At 45.8% G+C, this 16,762-nt stretch overlaps 1 protein-coding gene across 1 annotated transcript; it reads left to right on the forward strand.

Moving 5' to 3' along the window:
- Positions 1-3,903: 3,903 nt before the first annotated feature.
- On the forward strand, positions 3,904-16,548 carry rarab (retinoic acid receptor, alpha b). Its single transcript, XM_070923295.1, has 9 exons — positions 3,904-4,129; positions 12,097-12,251; positions 12,677-12,818; positions 13,457-13,617; positions 13,716-13,892; positions 13,983-14,187; positions 14,327-14,394; positions 15,159-15,249; positions 16,018-16,548. The coding sequence occupies exons 1-9, from the start codon at positions 3,931-3,933 to the stop codon at positions 16,287-16,289; spliced, it is 1,470 nt and encodes a 489-aa protein (XP_070779396.1). The 5' UTR covers positions 3,904-3,930; the 3' UTR covers positions 16,290-16,548.
- Positions 16,549-16,762: the final 214 nt, after the last annotated feature.

Here is a 16,762-nt window from a genome sequence, read left to right on the forward strand (position 1 = left end):
GCAGAAACCTTGAGCAGAACCAGACTCTAGGTGGACGGTCATCTGCTTTGACCGGTTGGGTTTTAGGGAGAGAGAGAGAGAGAGAGAGAGAGAGACAGACAGAGACAGAGAGATAGACATAGAGACACAGATAGACAGACAGACAGACAGACAGATAGGTAGGCAAAGATGTATGGCAGCACTAACAGTAGAAATAGCTGTAATATTAGCTGAGATTAATAATAGGAGCTTTAATAGTGACAGAACTACGACTAAACATAATAACGGTAGTGATGGGAGTCAGGCAGGCCCATGGCAGCAGCAGCACCCAGGCGTACCAGGACCACGATCCACAGCGACCTACGAGTCGACAAAGCACAAAGAAACTCCGGGGAAGAAATAAAGTTAGTAACATGCATTGGACTGTGATGAATGTGCAAAGATGAGGAGGGAGAGGAGGAAAGCTCAGTGCATCATGGGAAGTCCCCCGGCAGTCTAGGCCTATAGCAGCATAACTAGGGGGCTGGTCCAGGCAGGCCTGAGCCAGCCCTTAACTATAAGCGTTATCAAAAAGCAAAGTTTTAAGCCTACTCTTAAAAGTAGAGAGTGTGTCTGCCTCCCGGACCCAAACTGGGAGCCGATTCCACAGGAGAGGAGCTTGATAGCTGAAGGCTCTGGCTCCTGTTCTGTTTTTGGAGACTCTAGGAACCACAAGCAGCCCTGCATTCTGGGAGCGGAGTGCTCTAGTGGGGTAATAAGGTACTATGAGCTCTTTAAGATATGATGGTGCCTGACCAGTAAGAGCTTTGTAGGTGAGGAGAAGGATTTTAAACTCTATTCTAGATTTTACAGGGAGCCAGTGCAGAGAAGCTAATACAGGAGAAATATGATCTCTTTTCCTGGTTCCTGTCAGTACACGTGCTGCAGCATTCTGGATCAGCTGGAGAGTCCTCAGGGACTTATTGGGACAGCCTGATAATAAGGAATTGCAATAATCCAGCCTAGACGTGACAAATGCATGGACTAATTTTTCTGCATCTGTTTGAGACAGGATCTTCCTGATTTTTGCAATATTTTGCAAATCATACGTGAGTCCTGAAAAGATACGCTGCAATGTGTTGGCAGATCATCAAACATGCCAATTTCTTTGGACTCCTGTCAGAAGGTGGGTTTGAAATGGAAAAGAAACAAAATGAATAGCCCACAGTTATGCTAGCAGCTCCGTGACGCTGTCCTTAGGCACAGCTTGGAGCTAAATGCTAACATAAGCATGCTAACAAGCTCATAATGACAAGGCTAACATGCTGATGTTGAGCAAGTATAGTGCTTCGTGTTCATCTTTTAGCATGTTTGCATGCTAACAATTGCTAATTAGCGCTACACACAAAGTGCTAATTGGCTCATAAACCAAAGAATTAGACCCATTCAAAATGTTTACCTGATGATGGCGCTAGATTAAAAGTCAGAGGCTCACCAGCAGTGTGGAAAATTTCATGGCAATCGGTGTTGAAATATTTCAGTAAGGACCTCAGTGGGGATCTGACATTGTTTTCTGTAAAGTCACTCCGCTAGTGTTGCGAACACAAAACTAGTTACGATATACCAAAATTAGCATAAAAGAACTTTTGAATAACAACATTTGCTTGCATTCACACAAAAACTGGTGAGGCCACCATCAGGACCAGTGTTGTTAAATAAACTCCAGATTATGTTTATTTTCCATAAATACGAGATATTTCAGGTGTGTACCTGGTCATGTTTTCTACCTCTCCCAGCCCGCGGTTAATTTATTTTAATATTACCCTCCACACTACCTGCCCGTCTCTCAGTGCGATCTCATTGTGCTCCTTGTGAGGGATTTGTAAGAAAATGTGTTACGTATATTCATGCCTTTTGGTGTACCTCATATTTTTCTCCTGCTGCTTTTACATTTAATCTATAACCCTCATCTCCATCACCCTCCTCTTGCTCTTTGTTGCTACTGCCCCCCCCCCCCCAACCCATTTTCACCTCTCTCCTGCCTCTGTGGTTTCCATAGATTTAATGTCCTCTATCGATTAACAGGCAGCACTGAATGTGATGTGTTTCCCCCTTTCTCTGCTCATATTTTAACCAGCAGCTAATCAATACAGGGAGGCCTCACAGCAAGGACATAGGCTCACTTATAATGAAGGATTTAAACCGTGTGTGTGTGTGTGTGTGTGTGTGTGTGTGGCGGGGGGGTACCAGACATGTTAGAATCTATGCAATGGCTAATATTCCTCCACATCTGCATGTGCAAAAAAAAAACAACATGCAAACACATACACATTTTGCAACGTGCTTGTACTTTAAACACTCTACTGTAAGCTAGATCCTATAGAGCAGTCAGGTCACACTGGACAGGAAATCAGGCAGTTGAGAAAATATTTTCTTCACCAGGATTAGACCATTCAGAAATTTGATCTATGGCACACAATTTTAGTACTACACAGGAATAGCATGTTTAATAATATATACATTTGCAGTGTTTTACTCCCTGTACTTAAGTAAATGTACTCAGCACTGTGTGTCACATACAGTTGTGTATGTAAAGGTCGTGTGCTGCACCGGTAAGTATAAAAGTGTATATACAGGTATGTAATAATAATAATAATAATAATAATAATAATAATAGGAAGCATTTTGGAGGCACGCGCAGGGCAGGTAGGTGGAGCTCGTGCGCAGCTGGTGTCACTCATCAAAGCAGAGAGAGAGAGAGAGAGAGAGAGAGAGAGGGGGCCGTCGAGTACAGAGCAGAGGTTACCACAGGACACTGCTGCCTGTACGGCTGCCGGACCTCAACTATTAGCAACAAGAGGCGCACAAGCCCGCACCGCCTCAGGGTATCTCGACCCACCTCGCCGCCGCCAGGTTTTACCGTCGGATACTCCGCTACTTGGACGTACGAGCGGCAAGTTCAAAGTCGCATATGACTGCGCGTATTCAGCGTTAATGTGTTTTTCTGTCGCGAACGCTCGGAATATGTGAGCCGGAGGGGGGAGCAACGCGTCTCCGCCGACTGGACCTTTTTCCTACTTTTCGGTGACGGCCACATTCATTTAGCCTAACGTCGCAGCAGCACGCGTGGATTTACGGACGAACCGTACTCGTTGTGATATTAAGGACTAGCCTCGTCAACGAAATGGACCGCTCGCCTGCTGGCTACGAGGATTAGCGAGCGCTATGACAATTACATAATCATTGTAGCTACTATAAAAAAAATAAAAAAAAAATACAGCGGAGAAGCCGCTAACTACGGCGGCGCAGGACCTGTTTACAACCGAGACACGCGCTGTGGACGTAGAGGTCATTGAAAACTCTTGAACACAACACACGCCACATGTTTGTCGGTGGAGCCGTGTAATGTCGCGGCGTCTCTGTGCCGTGCTTGCCCCTCTTTTTAATCGTCTGGTGCTACAAAGTAACGGGGGCTGCAACTCCGCCAGCACGGCGGTTAAGTTGGTGGCACTTGTAGCTTTTCGACTGTAGGAGAAAAAAAAAAGGAAAGGGGTGGTTTGGGGGGGGGGGGGGGGGGGGGTGGGTGGCAAAAAAAAAAGACGGCAACGAAGACAACCACGTTTCGTTTTGTCGTCTGAACTCGTCCCGGTCGAGTAAAAGCGGCATAACGGACGGCGAAAGACAAAAGAGAGTAACAGCCGCCTGTGCTCCTCCAAGGGCTAAGAGGTCACCGGGACCGGTCATCTCTTTTTTTCTACCCCCCCTCTCTCTCTCCTCCCCCTCCTACTCCTCCTCCCATCAGTCTGTTATGAAGATGTGAACTCTTCCCTCCCTCCCTTCCTCTTTCTCTCTTCGCCGTCCAGGACGCTTTGATCTTTTTTTTTTTTTTTTTTTTTTCTCCCCCCCTTTCTTCTTCTTCGTCTCCTCTATTTGGTACGAAGACATCAAACGCGCGACTCCCGCCTCTCGGGGATGTACGAAAGCGTGGATGTTGTGGGTTTCAGTCCCAGCCCCAGCAGCCCCAGTCCCGGCTCTTTTCTGAGCATGGACTACTACCACAGACCCCCGGGGCTCGGGCCGGAGAAGGGGCTCCTGTCCGGTGTAGGGGGACTCCAGCGTCCGTTCGGAGGGTCCCTGCTGACGGGCAGGCACTGGAGCGGGTCCAGCCACTGTGAGTTCCATTGGAAATTGATTTTCGTACTTGTAAACAAACAACAAACTGTAGGGCACACCGCGATTAGTCAGTGTGCGTGATGTAATTTGTTGAGAAATGTGAAAAATGACACGAGGGGTGCTGGCTTATGCTTTGATATATTTGTTGTCAGCTTGGGGGGGGGGGGGGGGGGTAAATGCATGAGTTCACTGGTTCCAACTGGGACACACGCCAGCCCCTTCTTCTAGTATCAGGTGACCCTCTTATTAACTACATGGGAAATGAACTCACATTTACCAGCATGTTTCCATTCCTACTCTTTTTGATTGTTAGTTCCTTACAGCATTGATAAGCTTCTTGCTACTGTTGGTGTCTGAACCATTTACATACTCTGTGGTGGTGGGGGGGGGGGGGGGTGGATCATGTTAGATTTTCACAGCGTTTGGCTTTATCCTGTGCCGCACACGGTTTCAGCTTGTTCCCCTTGGCCGGTGCAGTTCAGTGTGCGATTGGCACACGTGTTGTCACAATTTGGCACACTTCATCATCTTGCATGTTGCCCCATGTTACTGCCAGACCCCCTCGAATGCTGCGTTTGAGTTTAGGATGACCCCTTTTTTTGCCCCGTCAGGCCCACGCTGTGTGTCATGCAACTTGAAGGTTTGGTTCATGTTTTGTTTTTGTTTGTTTGTTTTTTAACGGAGCCACTCCGATGACCCCTGTAGGTCAGCAGCTGCCTGCACTCATTTACCAAATGTGGCCCGTCCTGACCTCGGGCTCAGGCGCTTCTCAGTGGATGAGAGTGAGCGTTTACAGCTCGCCAGCATGAACTACACGGGCTTTTTATATGTGAATGGTGTAGGGCTGAAACATTTAGTTGATTGAATGAATCAGTTGACTGACGGACAATTAACCTGCAACGCCAAGGAATCCTTCAAAGTCGGTTTTGAAGCGGCATCTCGATGCATTAGCTAGTGTTCAGCTCCTCGAACGTAAAAAGGTTTTTCTGCCTGTCTTTGTCCGACAGTATGTGATAGCGGACTGGTTGTCTTTTGGGTTTCGGACTGTTGGTCGGACAACACGAGACATCTGAAGGAGTCATCTTGGGCTTTAACAGATTTTAATCTGTAATTTATTTCACTATTTCAGACATTTTATAGACCAAACTGTTGAGCGATTGGATTTAGTGAATAATCATCAGCCTTATCAATAAATAAAATGGTTGTTAGCTGCAACCCTAGAGGGGAATCATGTGTCACAGATTCTCTGACTTCCTTACCGTTTTACATGCCATTGATATATTATTGTGTTGTGTGTACTTCTAATTGAATTAACTAGGAATTAGGGGGCATACTTTACCACAAAAGTGCTGCTACTGAAAAGTAACAATATTGTTGATAATTATTATATGATTTATGATCATTAAAGCCCCTTTGTGTAGATGTGTTAACTGATTATCGCATCTCGCAAATTATTCTGATATTCTGACCCTCAGTTGGAAAGTCAGAAATATTAAAAATCCTACACATAGGGGCTTTAAAAATAAAGGTTATTTACAGTTTATGGCATTTTAAAACATGACAATAAAACTAGAGAAGGCGGGAAAACAACAGTACAATAATTACTCTAATAACTAATACTAACATCAAGAACAGCGGTAAGTGTTATTATTTACGGGTACCAAAACCATACGTTTCGCTCCATTTAGTTTTGAGGAATGTTTTTTTTTTTCCTACAAAAGCCCTTTTTCAGTTCCATGAAAGAAGCCAATCTCTAATCTTAAATATGGCCTTATGACAAGCAGCAGTTCAAGAACTTTGCCTGAATAAAATAAAAGACTGAAAGTGGCAAAAGAGCAAACAAGGCCAGGCATTCAAAACGCCAGCTTTCGATACTTGACAGTACTTTTTTATTTATTCATTTGGATCCCCATTAATCACCACCAAGGTAGTAACTACTCTGACTTAGAACGTAATGTAAAACAATAACAAACCAAAGATAAACCAAACAAAAAAAACAAGTTAACTACAAAAAACAAGGAAATCAACAATAATAAAACGACTACTGATGGCGATAGTAACAACAAGTACCCACACCATATTTAAATAGTAAGTAAAACATTGTGCCGCCCCACTCCAGTGTCACATGGTTGAAGACAGTCGGCCTCCGAGTCAGACAAGTAAACCGAGGGTGGATGACGTGGTGATGTCACTGTGACACGGCCCTTGCACAACCTAGTTTAAGTCATAAAGAGAGAGAGAGTGCAAAGTGGACTCCGACCGGCCGGTGAGAAAGGGAGGGAAAGAGAGACATATAGAAGCGATAGGGGAGTGCTCGTAAATTCAAGTTGTAAAGGCGGGAAGGATTTCCCTCTGTGTGTGTGTGTGTGTCTTTGTGCGTGACTGGAATGAAGAGCGTCAAAAAGGTTCAAAGGTCAAAGGCCGTACACGACACATTCAGCCACTGCTCCAGCGACATGTAAGCAGTGGCTGGGGGATAGAGGTTCACTCTGCGTGTGTGTGTGTGTGTGTGTGTGTGTGTGTGTGTGTGTGTGTGTGTGTGTGTGTGTGTGTGTGTGTGTGTGTGTTGGGTGTGATCCAGAGCAATGACTCACTGACAATTGGGAAGTGACCTACATCTCTCCCTCTCTTTATTTCTCCTATCTGCCTCTTTCTTTCCTGTGTCAGCTGCCCAGTCATCACTTCCCCGCACTGAATGACCTCTCTTTCTGTCAGACACACATACACACCCCCTCACAGTGACGCACACACACACACACACACACACACATACACATTCAGTCACACTCACAGTTTGTCTGGGAATGTGAGGGTATACTGACCAAGTTTGACCTGAGTGAGAGTGTGTGAAAAAGGGAGGAGGTGGACGGTGTGTCAGTGTTTGTATCTCCTAGTCTTCATCTGTGTGTGTGTGATTGCACTGCCATCAGATAAATGCCAAAAGAGCGGCAGTGGAAAGCTGGTTATTAATTCATTAGTTCTAGGCAGAGTCCTCTGGCATGGCTGTATTTGACTGTGTAGGAATGTCTTCCCTCATGTCACGTCTTTTGTATTCAATAGAGGCGGGATGAAGAAGAAAGAACAATATTAATCTTGACTGCTATTAAGTTGTAACAGTGTGTAATTCTGATTATGTCCGCAGTGCTAGCATTGCTGAAACTCCAGTGCGGCATCAATACAACGGCCCTGCAGAGCTAAAGTTTGTTGTTGTTGCGTTTTCCTATTACGCGACGTACTGGCAAGACCGCCGAGCTGCACGAGTTTTATCGAACATCCCACGCACAGTCAGGATGTCCCCAAGTTCTGGCCCTGATACAGATCCGAGTCCACTGAGCATTTGTCGATGCTGAATCCAGTGCAATTATTTTTACTTGGCCAAAAGACACGGCCGCTCAGTGCACACTCGAGCTACATCACACGAAAAATAAGCTTAGAATGTACTTCATCCGGAAAGCCGTTTTTGTGCCAGAGACGCTCGGTACATGTGGTAAAATGAATGAATCAGCTTGTATACATAGCAGCCGAAGATATGCAGTTTTGATTGAATATGTATCTGGCACACTTTATTCTTCATTATTAAGGTGATGAGCTTAAATTATTGGTGCGATGTGAATGAAAGTTTAACCGCGAGAACGCTGGCTCCTGAAACCACCGGGCTGGTAATACTGATTGGCTGAGGTATCTGCTGCCATTATCTTAGCTTATCACAGATTATACTTCGGTATGGGCGGTATAGTACATGTCTGCCAGTGAGCGACAAGAAACTGCCCCAGAATTTAAAAGATGTGTTTATTTTTAGAGTCAGGGTCAACATTACACAGGATGTCTAGCAGAGAGCGCGTCCATTACAGACCTATGTATCTTCTTTATCATTCTTTATAAAACAAATCTTAGGCATATCCAAATTAGTTTATGTTATCTGTTCATGTTAAAAGATGTCAGCAACTTCCTCACAAATCTAGTATTGGTCGTGCGGCAATCAACAATCTTTTTCTTTATCGGCGTACCTGCAGATTATTATCTCGCTTCCTTTTGGCCTGTTTGGTTGTTTAAAACACCAGGGAACTGTGAAAATGCCACTGTCACAAGGTGATAACGTCATCAAACGTCTCATTTTGTCCGACCAACGGTCCAAAAAGCGCCCGATTTTCAATGTAGGTTTGGTTAGGTTAGAAGTGTTATCGTCCAGGATGCGTCTTTGTCTTTGGCTTCCCCACAATCAGTCAACACGGGTTACAAATTAGACAACAGTAAAACAAAAACATAAACAAACAAGACATAAGACAGAATGAAAAGCAGTTCATTCTCAAACATGAGACCCTGGAGCCATCAAATGTTTGCTTGAAAGATGACTTAAACAACGAATCAATTACCAAAGTAGCCGCTCAATAATTTTCTTTTTGATCAGCTTATCAATTAACCTACGTATCGTTGCAGCTGCTTTTTGGCAGTATTGGATTCGCGGGATTGTTTTCGGTGTGACGAAATACCTTCATTTGTCAGGTATTACTCCAATTTGATTAGCCAAGCACAGACATTCCCATGTGGTCTTTATCTGTAAGCGCTCTCTCAATTGGAATTCCACTATATTCACACTGTATCATGATGAATGTTAATATTGATGCTGTGATAATATTACGTTCACCATGATAAAGGACTGTATCCATATTGCCCAGCCCTCGGGGGAAGAGGAATGTGGAACCAGGGGCTGGTGGGAGAAAATCATCATCAGCAGTGATAACGGATGTCAGCGGGGCCTGATAGTACGTCTGCAAATATCATGTTTGAGACCTCATGTCTAAATCCTGTTAACTGTCCGAGGAGCAGAATTTAGTACTGTGATTAGAGGCCGGCCTCTAAGCTGACAGAGCACGCTCTCTAGTGTGGGACTGCTTTGTGGCTTAAAGCCAGGACCGCCTGCGGAGACCGATGTTTTACATCAGATTTGGAATACAGCTTACCCCGGCACTGGCTAACATTTAACAGTGTCACTATTGGATTTGAGCTAAACTGACCTGAGGACACAGATTGGCTGCCCTGCCCATCAGCAGGGATGGCTCCGGCTTTGAGAGGTTTTAAGCATGCATTATTTTTACCCCGGGTAAACCCCAAGCTTTTAATGAGTGTTGGCAAACAATGTGTTGTTAATAATTACTGTTGTACAGTTAATTGTCTTTCTGCACTGAATAGTAGCTTACAGCCCTCGCCATGTCACCATGACGTTTTCATATGTTTTGCACTTAAGTTTCATTGAAATGCTGCTATAATTGCATTTCATTGTGCACTCCTGTATTGTGTAACGACAATACGTGACCTTCCCTCTCACCTTTCGGGAGAGGTTGAGGGAGGAGATGCTGACGGCGACAACCGCAGCAGAGGAGGTGGCCACAGAGAAAACGCATCACAGCAGGCTGGCTGCTGGTCTGAGTGCAGGCCACAATTCATTCATTTGTCATTTTTCTCAAACCATATGTTTTCAAGCCACCATTCATTCTGGGAATCTCAGCAGTTCAGCTCAGCATTAAGAGCTACCCTGAGACGCGTGGCGTGTGAAATGCGCGCACTGTACGGTGCCCTCAAAAGTAGCAGCAGTGTTTATGGCAGAGAGAAGTTTAAAAGGAGGTCAGACGGTGCTGAAGGGAACTGTTGGCTTGTGTGTCAGTGAGAAGAGAGCAAAGGCAAATAGAGGGGAAGATGGAGGGATGTATGAGGGTGGCTGAGGAGGTGGATCTCTTCTCTTTATATCTCCATGTCTCTCTGTGTGTGTGTCTCTCTCTATGTAAACACAGCAGACCAGTAGAGGGGAGTTGAATCTCCTCCATAGTGGAATGTCTGGTATGGCTACTAAAGCAGGGGGAGGGGAGGTGTGTGTGTGTTTGTGTTAGGTTAGAGGTTAGAGGAGGCAGAGTCAGAGAGGGGAGGAGCAGAGGAGTTGGGGATGGTCCTGGTATCTTAATCTGAAGGGTCAGGACCTTTTCTTTTTTCTTTTAAACAAACGTGTCACAGTCTGCCTTCGTCAGGTCTCTGACAATATGAGCCCTGATGCAGAATTAGGCGTGGGACGTGATGGTTTACTTACCACACAGCTGCTGACGTGCAGCTGACTCCTCCGCTGTTGCTTGGACTGGCGTTAGCTACAGCAAAAGGTATAACCCAACCACTGTAGTTCAGTGGTTTTAAAATATGTTTTTAATATTCCATGATTCATGTTGACGTCCATAAGTCTTAACGTGTGAGAGGCAGCGGAGTAAAATGCAATGAAGGAAACAACAGAAGTGGTTCCAGAGTGACAGAAACCCAACGGTGGCGAGGATGAACAAATGTATTTATCCAGCCCCAAAGACGAGCAGTTAAAAGTCAGAGGGGGTCAATAAGGTTATGACTTATTGCTCATGTGAGGCAAATATCTGGATCTGGTCACCGCTGCAAACCAGGAGATTATTGCTTTGCTCAACGAACACTGTTCAGCGCCTTCCCACAGCGGCTTTCGGACTGCCACGAAAACCATTTTCGGGGCCTCGAAGCCTCAGTGAGAATCACTGGCAAGTGTTCGGAGCTCGAGACTTAGTAGCACTTGAGGTCCAAATGTGAAAAAATGCATCATTTGAAGCCGAACTATGGAATCAAACATCAGCCTGATGGTCGGTCTTTACTAGTAACGACTTTGTCATGGACAGTCGGGGCCTACACACTGAGGATCCTTCAGGATCAAATGGTTTGTTAACTACAGATCAAACGTTGTGTAAGTGGTCTTGATTCATACCTGGACAAGGGCTCCCGTGCTTTGGGGCAGAGGCTACATCTGGCTACAGCTGATCTGTAGGCTAGTTACGTTTTTAATGTTTGTTTTAAACACACAGGAGACAGCAGATTTAGAGTTCCATGCTGTTTGCATTTGAGCTGTCTGTTCACAGCAATATGAATTATCTCATTTTGACCAGATTTGCGCCGTCCTAATAGATGGACAGGTGGAAATAATACTGCTTACAATCTTACACTCAAAACAATTATGATACTGTCCAAGAAGGCTGCCATTGCAAAGGTCAAAGACTTGACCCCTGTTAAAATCAGACATTGACACACGTTGGATCTCACTGCGTCCGATCTTCCTACTCCTGCTCAACAGTTTCATTTGATGTCGCCACATTTTTGCGTGAGCCAGAGATGCGGGGGGGGGGGGGGGGGGGGGGAACAGCGGCCATCTAATATCTGCTCTGAAATCCCCAATAGTGACCCCAGAGATGCAAGTTACACAAAACGGATCATACACTATCCAACTGTGTTAAATTCTTTATTTTCTAATAAGTCTTTGATTGCAACACGTAGTGCAGGAACAGGCGCTCGGGGCGTGGAGCAGGAATGAAAGAGGCGCCATTCTCCCCATTACAAGTCAGTGTAGCATCTAAATGATTTTGAAGCTGTTATTTTCAGCGGTTTCCTCCTGTTTCCAGTCCGGCTGCTGGCGGCAGCTTCATATTTACCATACTTCTCGTGGAACTCTCGGAAAGTTTCCCAAAATGTCGAACTATTCCTTGAAGCACTTGAAGTAACCTGTCTGTATGAAACGGTGTTGGCAGTGGTTGCCGGGCTTGGATGATCTGTGTCGACACCTCCTTGATGTTGACTTTCTACCTATTGTCTTGAAAAAGAGAGTCAGTGGCTCAGGATACCACTGAAGATAGCAATTATTACTTTTAGCTGGCAATCATGTTTGGGAAATAACAGGTTCATTCAAAATAAGAAGCTGGCTTTTAGTAAGCTTTATTCCTGCCACAGTTTGTGTCCTGAATAGCCTCAGGCGTTTGGTGCTGTACTAAAAATAGGGGAAACTGTCACTGCTAATAAATGAATACCATTTAAATGTTTCCGAATCTTAATACAACTCAAGTCAAATGCAAAGCAGAAAGACATTGATGTCCCAACAAAAATGCATTTAAATTCAATTTCCTCCGTCTCCTCCTGCAGCTATCGAGACCGAGAGCACGAGTTCAGGGGAGGACCTGCTCGTCCCGAGCCCCCCAACACCTCCGCCCCCGCCCCGCATCTACAAGCCCTGCTTCGTGTGTCAGGACAAATCTTCAGGATACCACTACGGAGTCAGCGCCTGCGAGGGCTGCAAGGTAGGCAGCAAAACATGTGTGCGAGCACAACGCACGCACGCACGCACGCCCATCCTGTGGTAACCGGGCCATGTATGGCGGACAGATGCGGGCTACAGCCAGGAAATCTGAATAAAAACTAGTTATGTGAGACGACTGAGTGTTTGCATAATGTGCGAGCAAAGAGGTCACGACCTTTGCACCTCCCCTAGGATCTGTAAGCCTCTTTGCTTCATCTAATCCTGCACACACACAAAGAATCTGTGCGTGCAATTAGTATCTGCTTTGATATCTGCGGCCAAGCTCATGTCCTGTTTGACCACGTTCTGAGCCGGGGTTCATGCTACCGAGGTCGTGGCCCGTTTTCACTGCAGCGCCTGCCGATGCTTCACAGTGCTGTGTTGTGCTCAGCGTTTCAGTCGCTGCCTCCGTTCTCTCCGTGCCAGGGTTTCTTTCGGAGGAGCATCCAGAAGAACATGGCGTACACGTGTCACCGAGACAAAGTCTGCGTCATAAACAAGGTGACGAGGAACCGGTGTCAGTCCTGCCGACTGCAGAAGTGCCTCGACGTTGGCATGTCCAAGGAGTGTGAGTACAGTGTGTGCCGTAGATGCACTTCCATTATCTGTGTGTGTGTGTGTGTGTGTGAGAGAGAGAGAGAGAGAGCTTCGAAAGGCACTTTACTGCCAAGGGGTCATTTGTGGTTTGAATTGCTTTATAGTCATGCAATAATAAAGCAGAGCACAGCGCAGTAAGTGACGTCTGTACTTCAAGCTGGAGAGGCAATACAGCTCAAGCTCAGCGCTCCCCTTAGGAGGTGTCAACCGTGATGTTTTGTCTCCCTCTGGTGGCCTTTCTTAGTTAATACATGCCTCGCACAACCACATCCTGTCTGACTTATAACCACCAGCCTCTTGCATCACTGTACCACCTGCTTTTTCAAGTCTTAAAGGGGTACTCTAGAGATTTACTACAGGCCGAGACATCTCAAATGGTAGACCCGGGTACGTGTCAAGCTCCGAAAAATGCTGCATTCTTCATTTCCCATGTTGTAACTGTGGGAAATGAAGAATGCAGCATTTTTCGGAGCTTGACACATACCCGGCATTAAAACTTCAGTCGAGAAAAGGCTAGAAAGAACTGCCCTTTATAAGAGCAGCCTGCTCTTCCTCGATTGCTGCTTAAACCTCTGAGCTGGCTCTTCCCACCTGTCCCTCCACCGTCAGTGGTGCGGAATGACAGGATGAAGAAGAAGAAGGAGGAGAAGAGGCAGGGGGAGGCCGAGATCTACGTCCTCTCAGCGGACACAGAGCAGATGATCGAGCGAATTCGCCGGGCCCACCAGGACACGTTCCCCTCGCTCTGTCAGCTGGGAAAATACACCACGGTACACGCACCTGCACCAATGTTGTATGAACATGAGCAGCAGATGAAAGTACTCTGAATTACTCACGACGAGTCTGTGTCTGTGACCACCACCCGCAGAGCAACAGCTCGGAGCACCGCGTCTCCCTGGATGTCAGTCTTTGGGACAAGTTCAGCGAGTTGTCCACCAAGTGCATCATCAAGACAGTGGAGTTCGCCAAGCAGCTGCCGGGCTTCACGACGCTAACCATTGCCGATCAGATCACCCTGCTGAAAGCCGCCTGCCTCGACATACTGGTGAGTTCAGCGCACAAACGCGCAGTAGGAGCAAGCTCCACTTAAAAAAGACACATGGGAACATGTAAATGATTCATCTCCTAACCCCAGATTCTAAGGATCTGCACCCGCTACACCCCAGACCAGGACACCATGACCTTCTCCGACGGCTTGACTCTGAATCGCACCCAGATGCACAACGCCGGGTTCGGGCCTCTCACGGACCTGGTGTTCTCCTTCGCCAACCAGCTGCTCCCGCTGGAGATGGACGACGCCGAGACGGGACTACTCAGCGCCATCTGCCTGCTCTGTGGAGGTACTGCGCTGCGCTCAAGTGTCTTTTTGAATCCCACATTAACAAAGATTCCTGTTCTGTGTACTTGTTACACTGCACTTGCACTTAATACAGCATGTTGCGTTGGCTGTGGCTGTGTTTTGTGTGTGTGTGTGTGCAGACCGTCAGGATCTGGAGGAGTCGGATAAGGTGGATGTTCTTCAGGAGCCAATTGTCGAAGCCTTGAAGGTTTGACATCTAATTATTATTCTAGCACTATGTTGTCCCTGGCAGTTTATTACATGCACTTCTGTTCATTCTTTTCCAAGACAGAAGACATGTTCTCATACAGCAAAGCTGCAAATAAAGTAGGTAACTAAGGATAAGTCTGGCGTTATTCTATATTTTTCTTATTGTCAACAAATTCCATGAGGAGACCCAAACCAACAATGAGTTTGCTCATCTCTCGGACCCCCCTACCCTCTCAGCTCAGGCCCATTTATTCCTACTTAAGACAACCATCTATAAAAACAGATCTATATACATTGTAAAAAAAAGTCAGTCATTTCCTAAAACAGCTGGTCACTGTGTTTTTAAGCAAACAGGAGGAAATAGTGCATTTGCTGGGGACTATTTTGAGCTGCGGATGAATCCACATTTGGCGCATTAGTGAGTATTCAGGGGCAGCAGGGCGGTCTGGACAACAATTGAGCTCCGTGGCACAGACGAAGGACATGTGTCACGCTTTGGATACAATACGACAAATAGAAAGATGTCGAACATCACCAGCTTTATCCTGTAAATAAAAATAAAGGGCTTAAAAAAAAGCCAAACATACGTTAGCAAAGAACACAAAAGATACGAATCCATTTTCATGTGAAACCGCAAGAAGGCTGTGAGTGAGGACAAGAGTCAAACAAAGATGGATCCATCTCAAAAACACACACACACCAGTTGTGACCAATGTGACAAATCCTTTTCCTCTGTGCCTTTTTGTGTGTGTGCACACATAGATCTATGTGAGGAGGAGGAGGCCTGAGAAACCTTGTATGTTCCCCAAGATACTGATGAAGATCACTGACCTCAGGAGCATCAGTGTGAAGGGTGAGACACACACACACACTAATTATTGTAAATTCTTTATTTGAAACAAGCTTACATTGGAGACATTTTGCACCACTTTCTTGTCCAAAACTGCACTTTCCAAAAGACACGCAGCACTGCCGAGCGCTCCCTGTAGAATTCCTAACTTTATTACATTTAGAGAACGAGTGCAACGTTCTGGTTTGCAGGACACGTGTGCAAGGCAGATCTTCTGATGCGTGTGCATGTTTTGTGTTTTTTTTGCTGAAATGTTCTGCGTTTGCCTGTGTAAGCTGTAGATTGTTTGCACGAGGAAGGGGAGTTAAGTCAAGGCTTTTAATGTGAAACGCCTGTGCAGGAAGTGATGAGTTTCACTGATGGTAGCTTAACAGTGATCAAAAAAAACAACAACAACTCACAGTTTCTCTTACTCCGCCTTTGTTAGCACTGGCTGCCAATTATTATTATTATTATGATTATCATGTAATTGTTATTGTTTAAGCAGCAGCTATTATTTGAGAATTTGTAGTATAATCGCTTTTCAAGTGAGGGTGCAGGTTAGAAATGGCATTTCCATCTCCTTCATTTCACAAAAAAAAAGGAGGAAGGTTTTGAATGCATTCCAATGCAATCTAAATACCTGATAATGATAATAAAATGTAGAATCTTTAATTTATTGCAGGCATAGTTTCACCAAATGTCTTTGTCTGGTGTGTTTCACAAAAGTCAAAATGGAGGTTAACGAACACAGTAACTCATCCTGAACTGTCTCTGCCCCTCCTCTCGTAGGAGCAGAGCGAGTGATCACACTGAAAATGGAGATACCGGGCTCCATGCCTCCTCTCATCCAGGAGATGCTGGAGAACTCTGAGGGGCTGGAGGGGCACGGAGCCGGGGGAGGGAAGGGAGGAGGAAAGGCCAGAGGAGGAGGAGGAGGAGGCAAAGACGAGGGGGACACAGAGCTCGGGAGCCGTCACCCGAGCCCATCGCCCACATCGGTGCCCTCTCCCAGCCCGAGCCCTGCACCCGGCTCCTCCTCTTCTCCCTCCCCCTCCACCTGAAGTCACCCTCACTCTGAACCCCCACACACACACACACACACACACACACAGCGCCACCCCGCCGGCACGACACGGTACTGCAAGAAAATCATCCACAGCAGACGAAGGATGATCTGGAGGAACACATCAAAAAGTCTGAACGTGTGTCCGACTAAATATCTTTGTACAAGTGCTACAGGTGGGCGGCGTGAGGTCGAATGAAAGCCGGTAAACTATGCTGAGGACTGATTTTTGTTCAGACATCATGGTTTTATACATCAAATGCAAACGATTTCACTTTCTTTCTTTCTTTTTTTTTTGTTAAGTTTTTATAATACCTAAAAGGTCAAGTATATGCAGTCTGTGTGAACCTAAATGAAGGATTATTGAGACGCTGAAATGTGGTTCCCAGTGATGACGAGGATTCCTCTTAAATAGTCAAGTATAGTATGCAGGAGTATTATGTGTAATATATTGTACATAAAAAAAAAAAA

The sequence above is a fragment of the Enoplosus armatus genome, chromosome 17 (genome assembly GCF_043641665.1).
Source record: "Enoplosus armatus isolate fEnoArm2 chromosome 17, fEnoArm2.hap1, whole genome shotgun sequence".
NCBI classification, from domain to species: Eukaryota; Metazoa; Chordata; class Actinopteri; order Centrarchiformes; family Enoplosidae; genus Enoplosus; species Enoplosus armatus.

What these genes read in the sequence shown, in the direction of transcription:
- rarab (XM_070923295.1), top strand. Translation starts at nt 3,931, where the DNA reads ATGTACGAAAGCGTGGATGTTGTGGGTTTCAGTCCCAGCCCCAGCAGC. An exon ending in GCGCCTGCGAGGGCTGCAAG is followed by an intron (nt 12,252 to 12,676) that starts GTAGGCAGCAAA and finishes TCTCCGTGCCAG; the next exon opens with GGTTTCTTTCGGAGGAGCAT. An exon ending in CAATTGTCGAAGCCTTGAAG is followed by an intron (nt 14,395 to 15,158) that starts GTTTGACATCTA and finishes GTGCACACATAG; the next exon opens with ATCTATGTGAGGAGGAGGAG.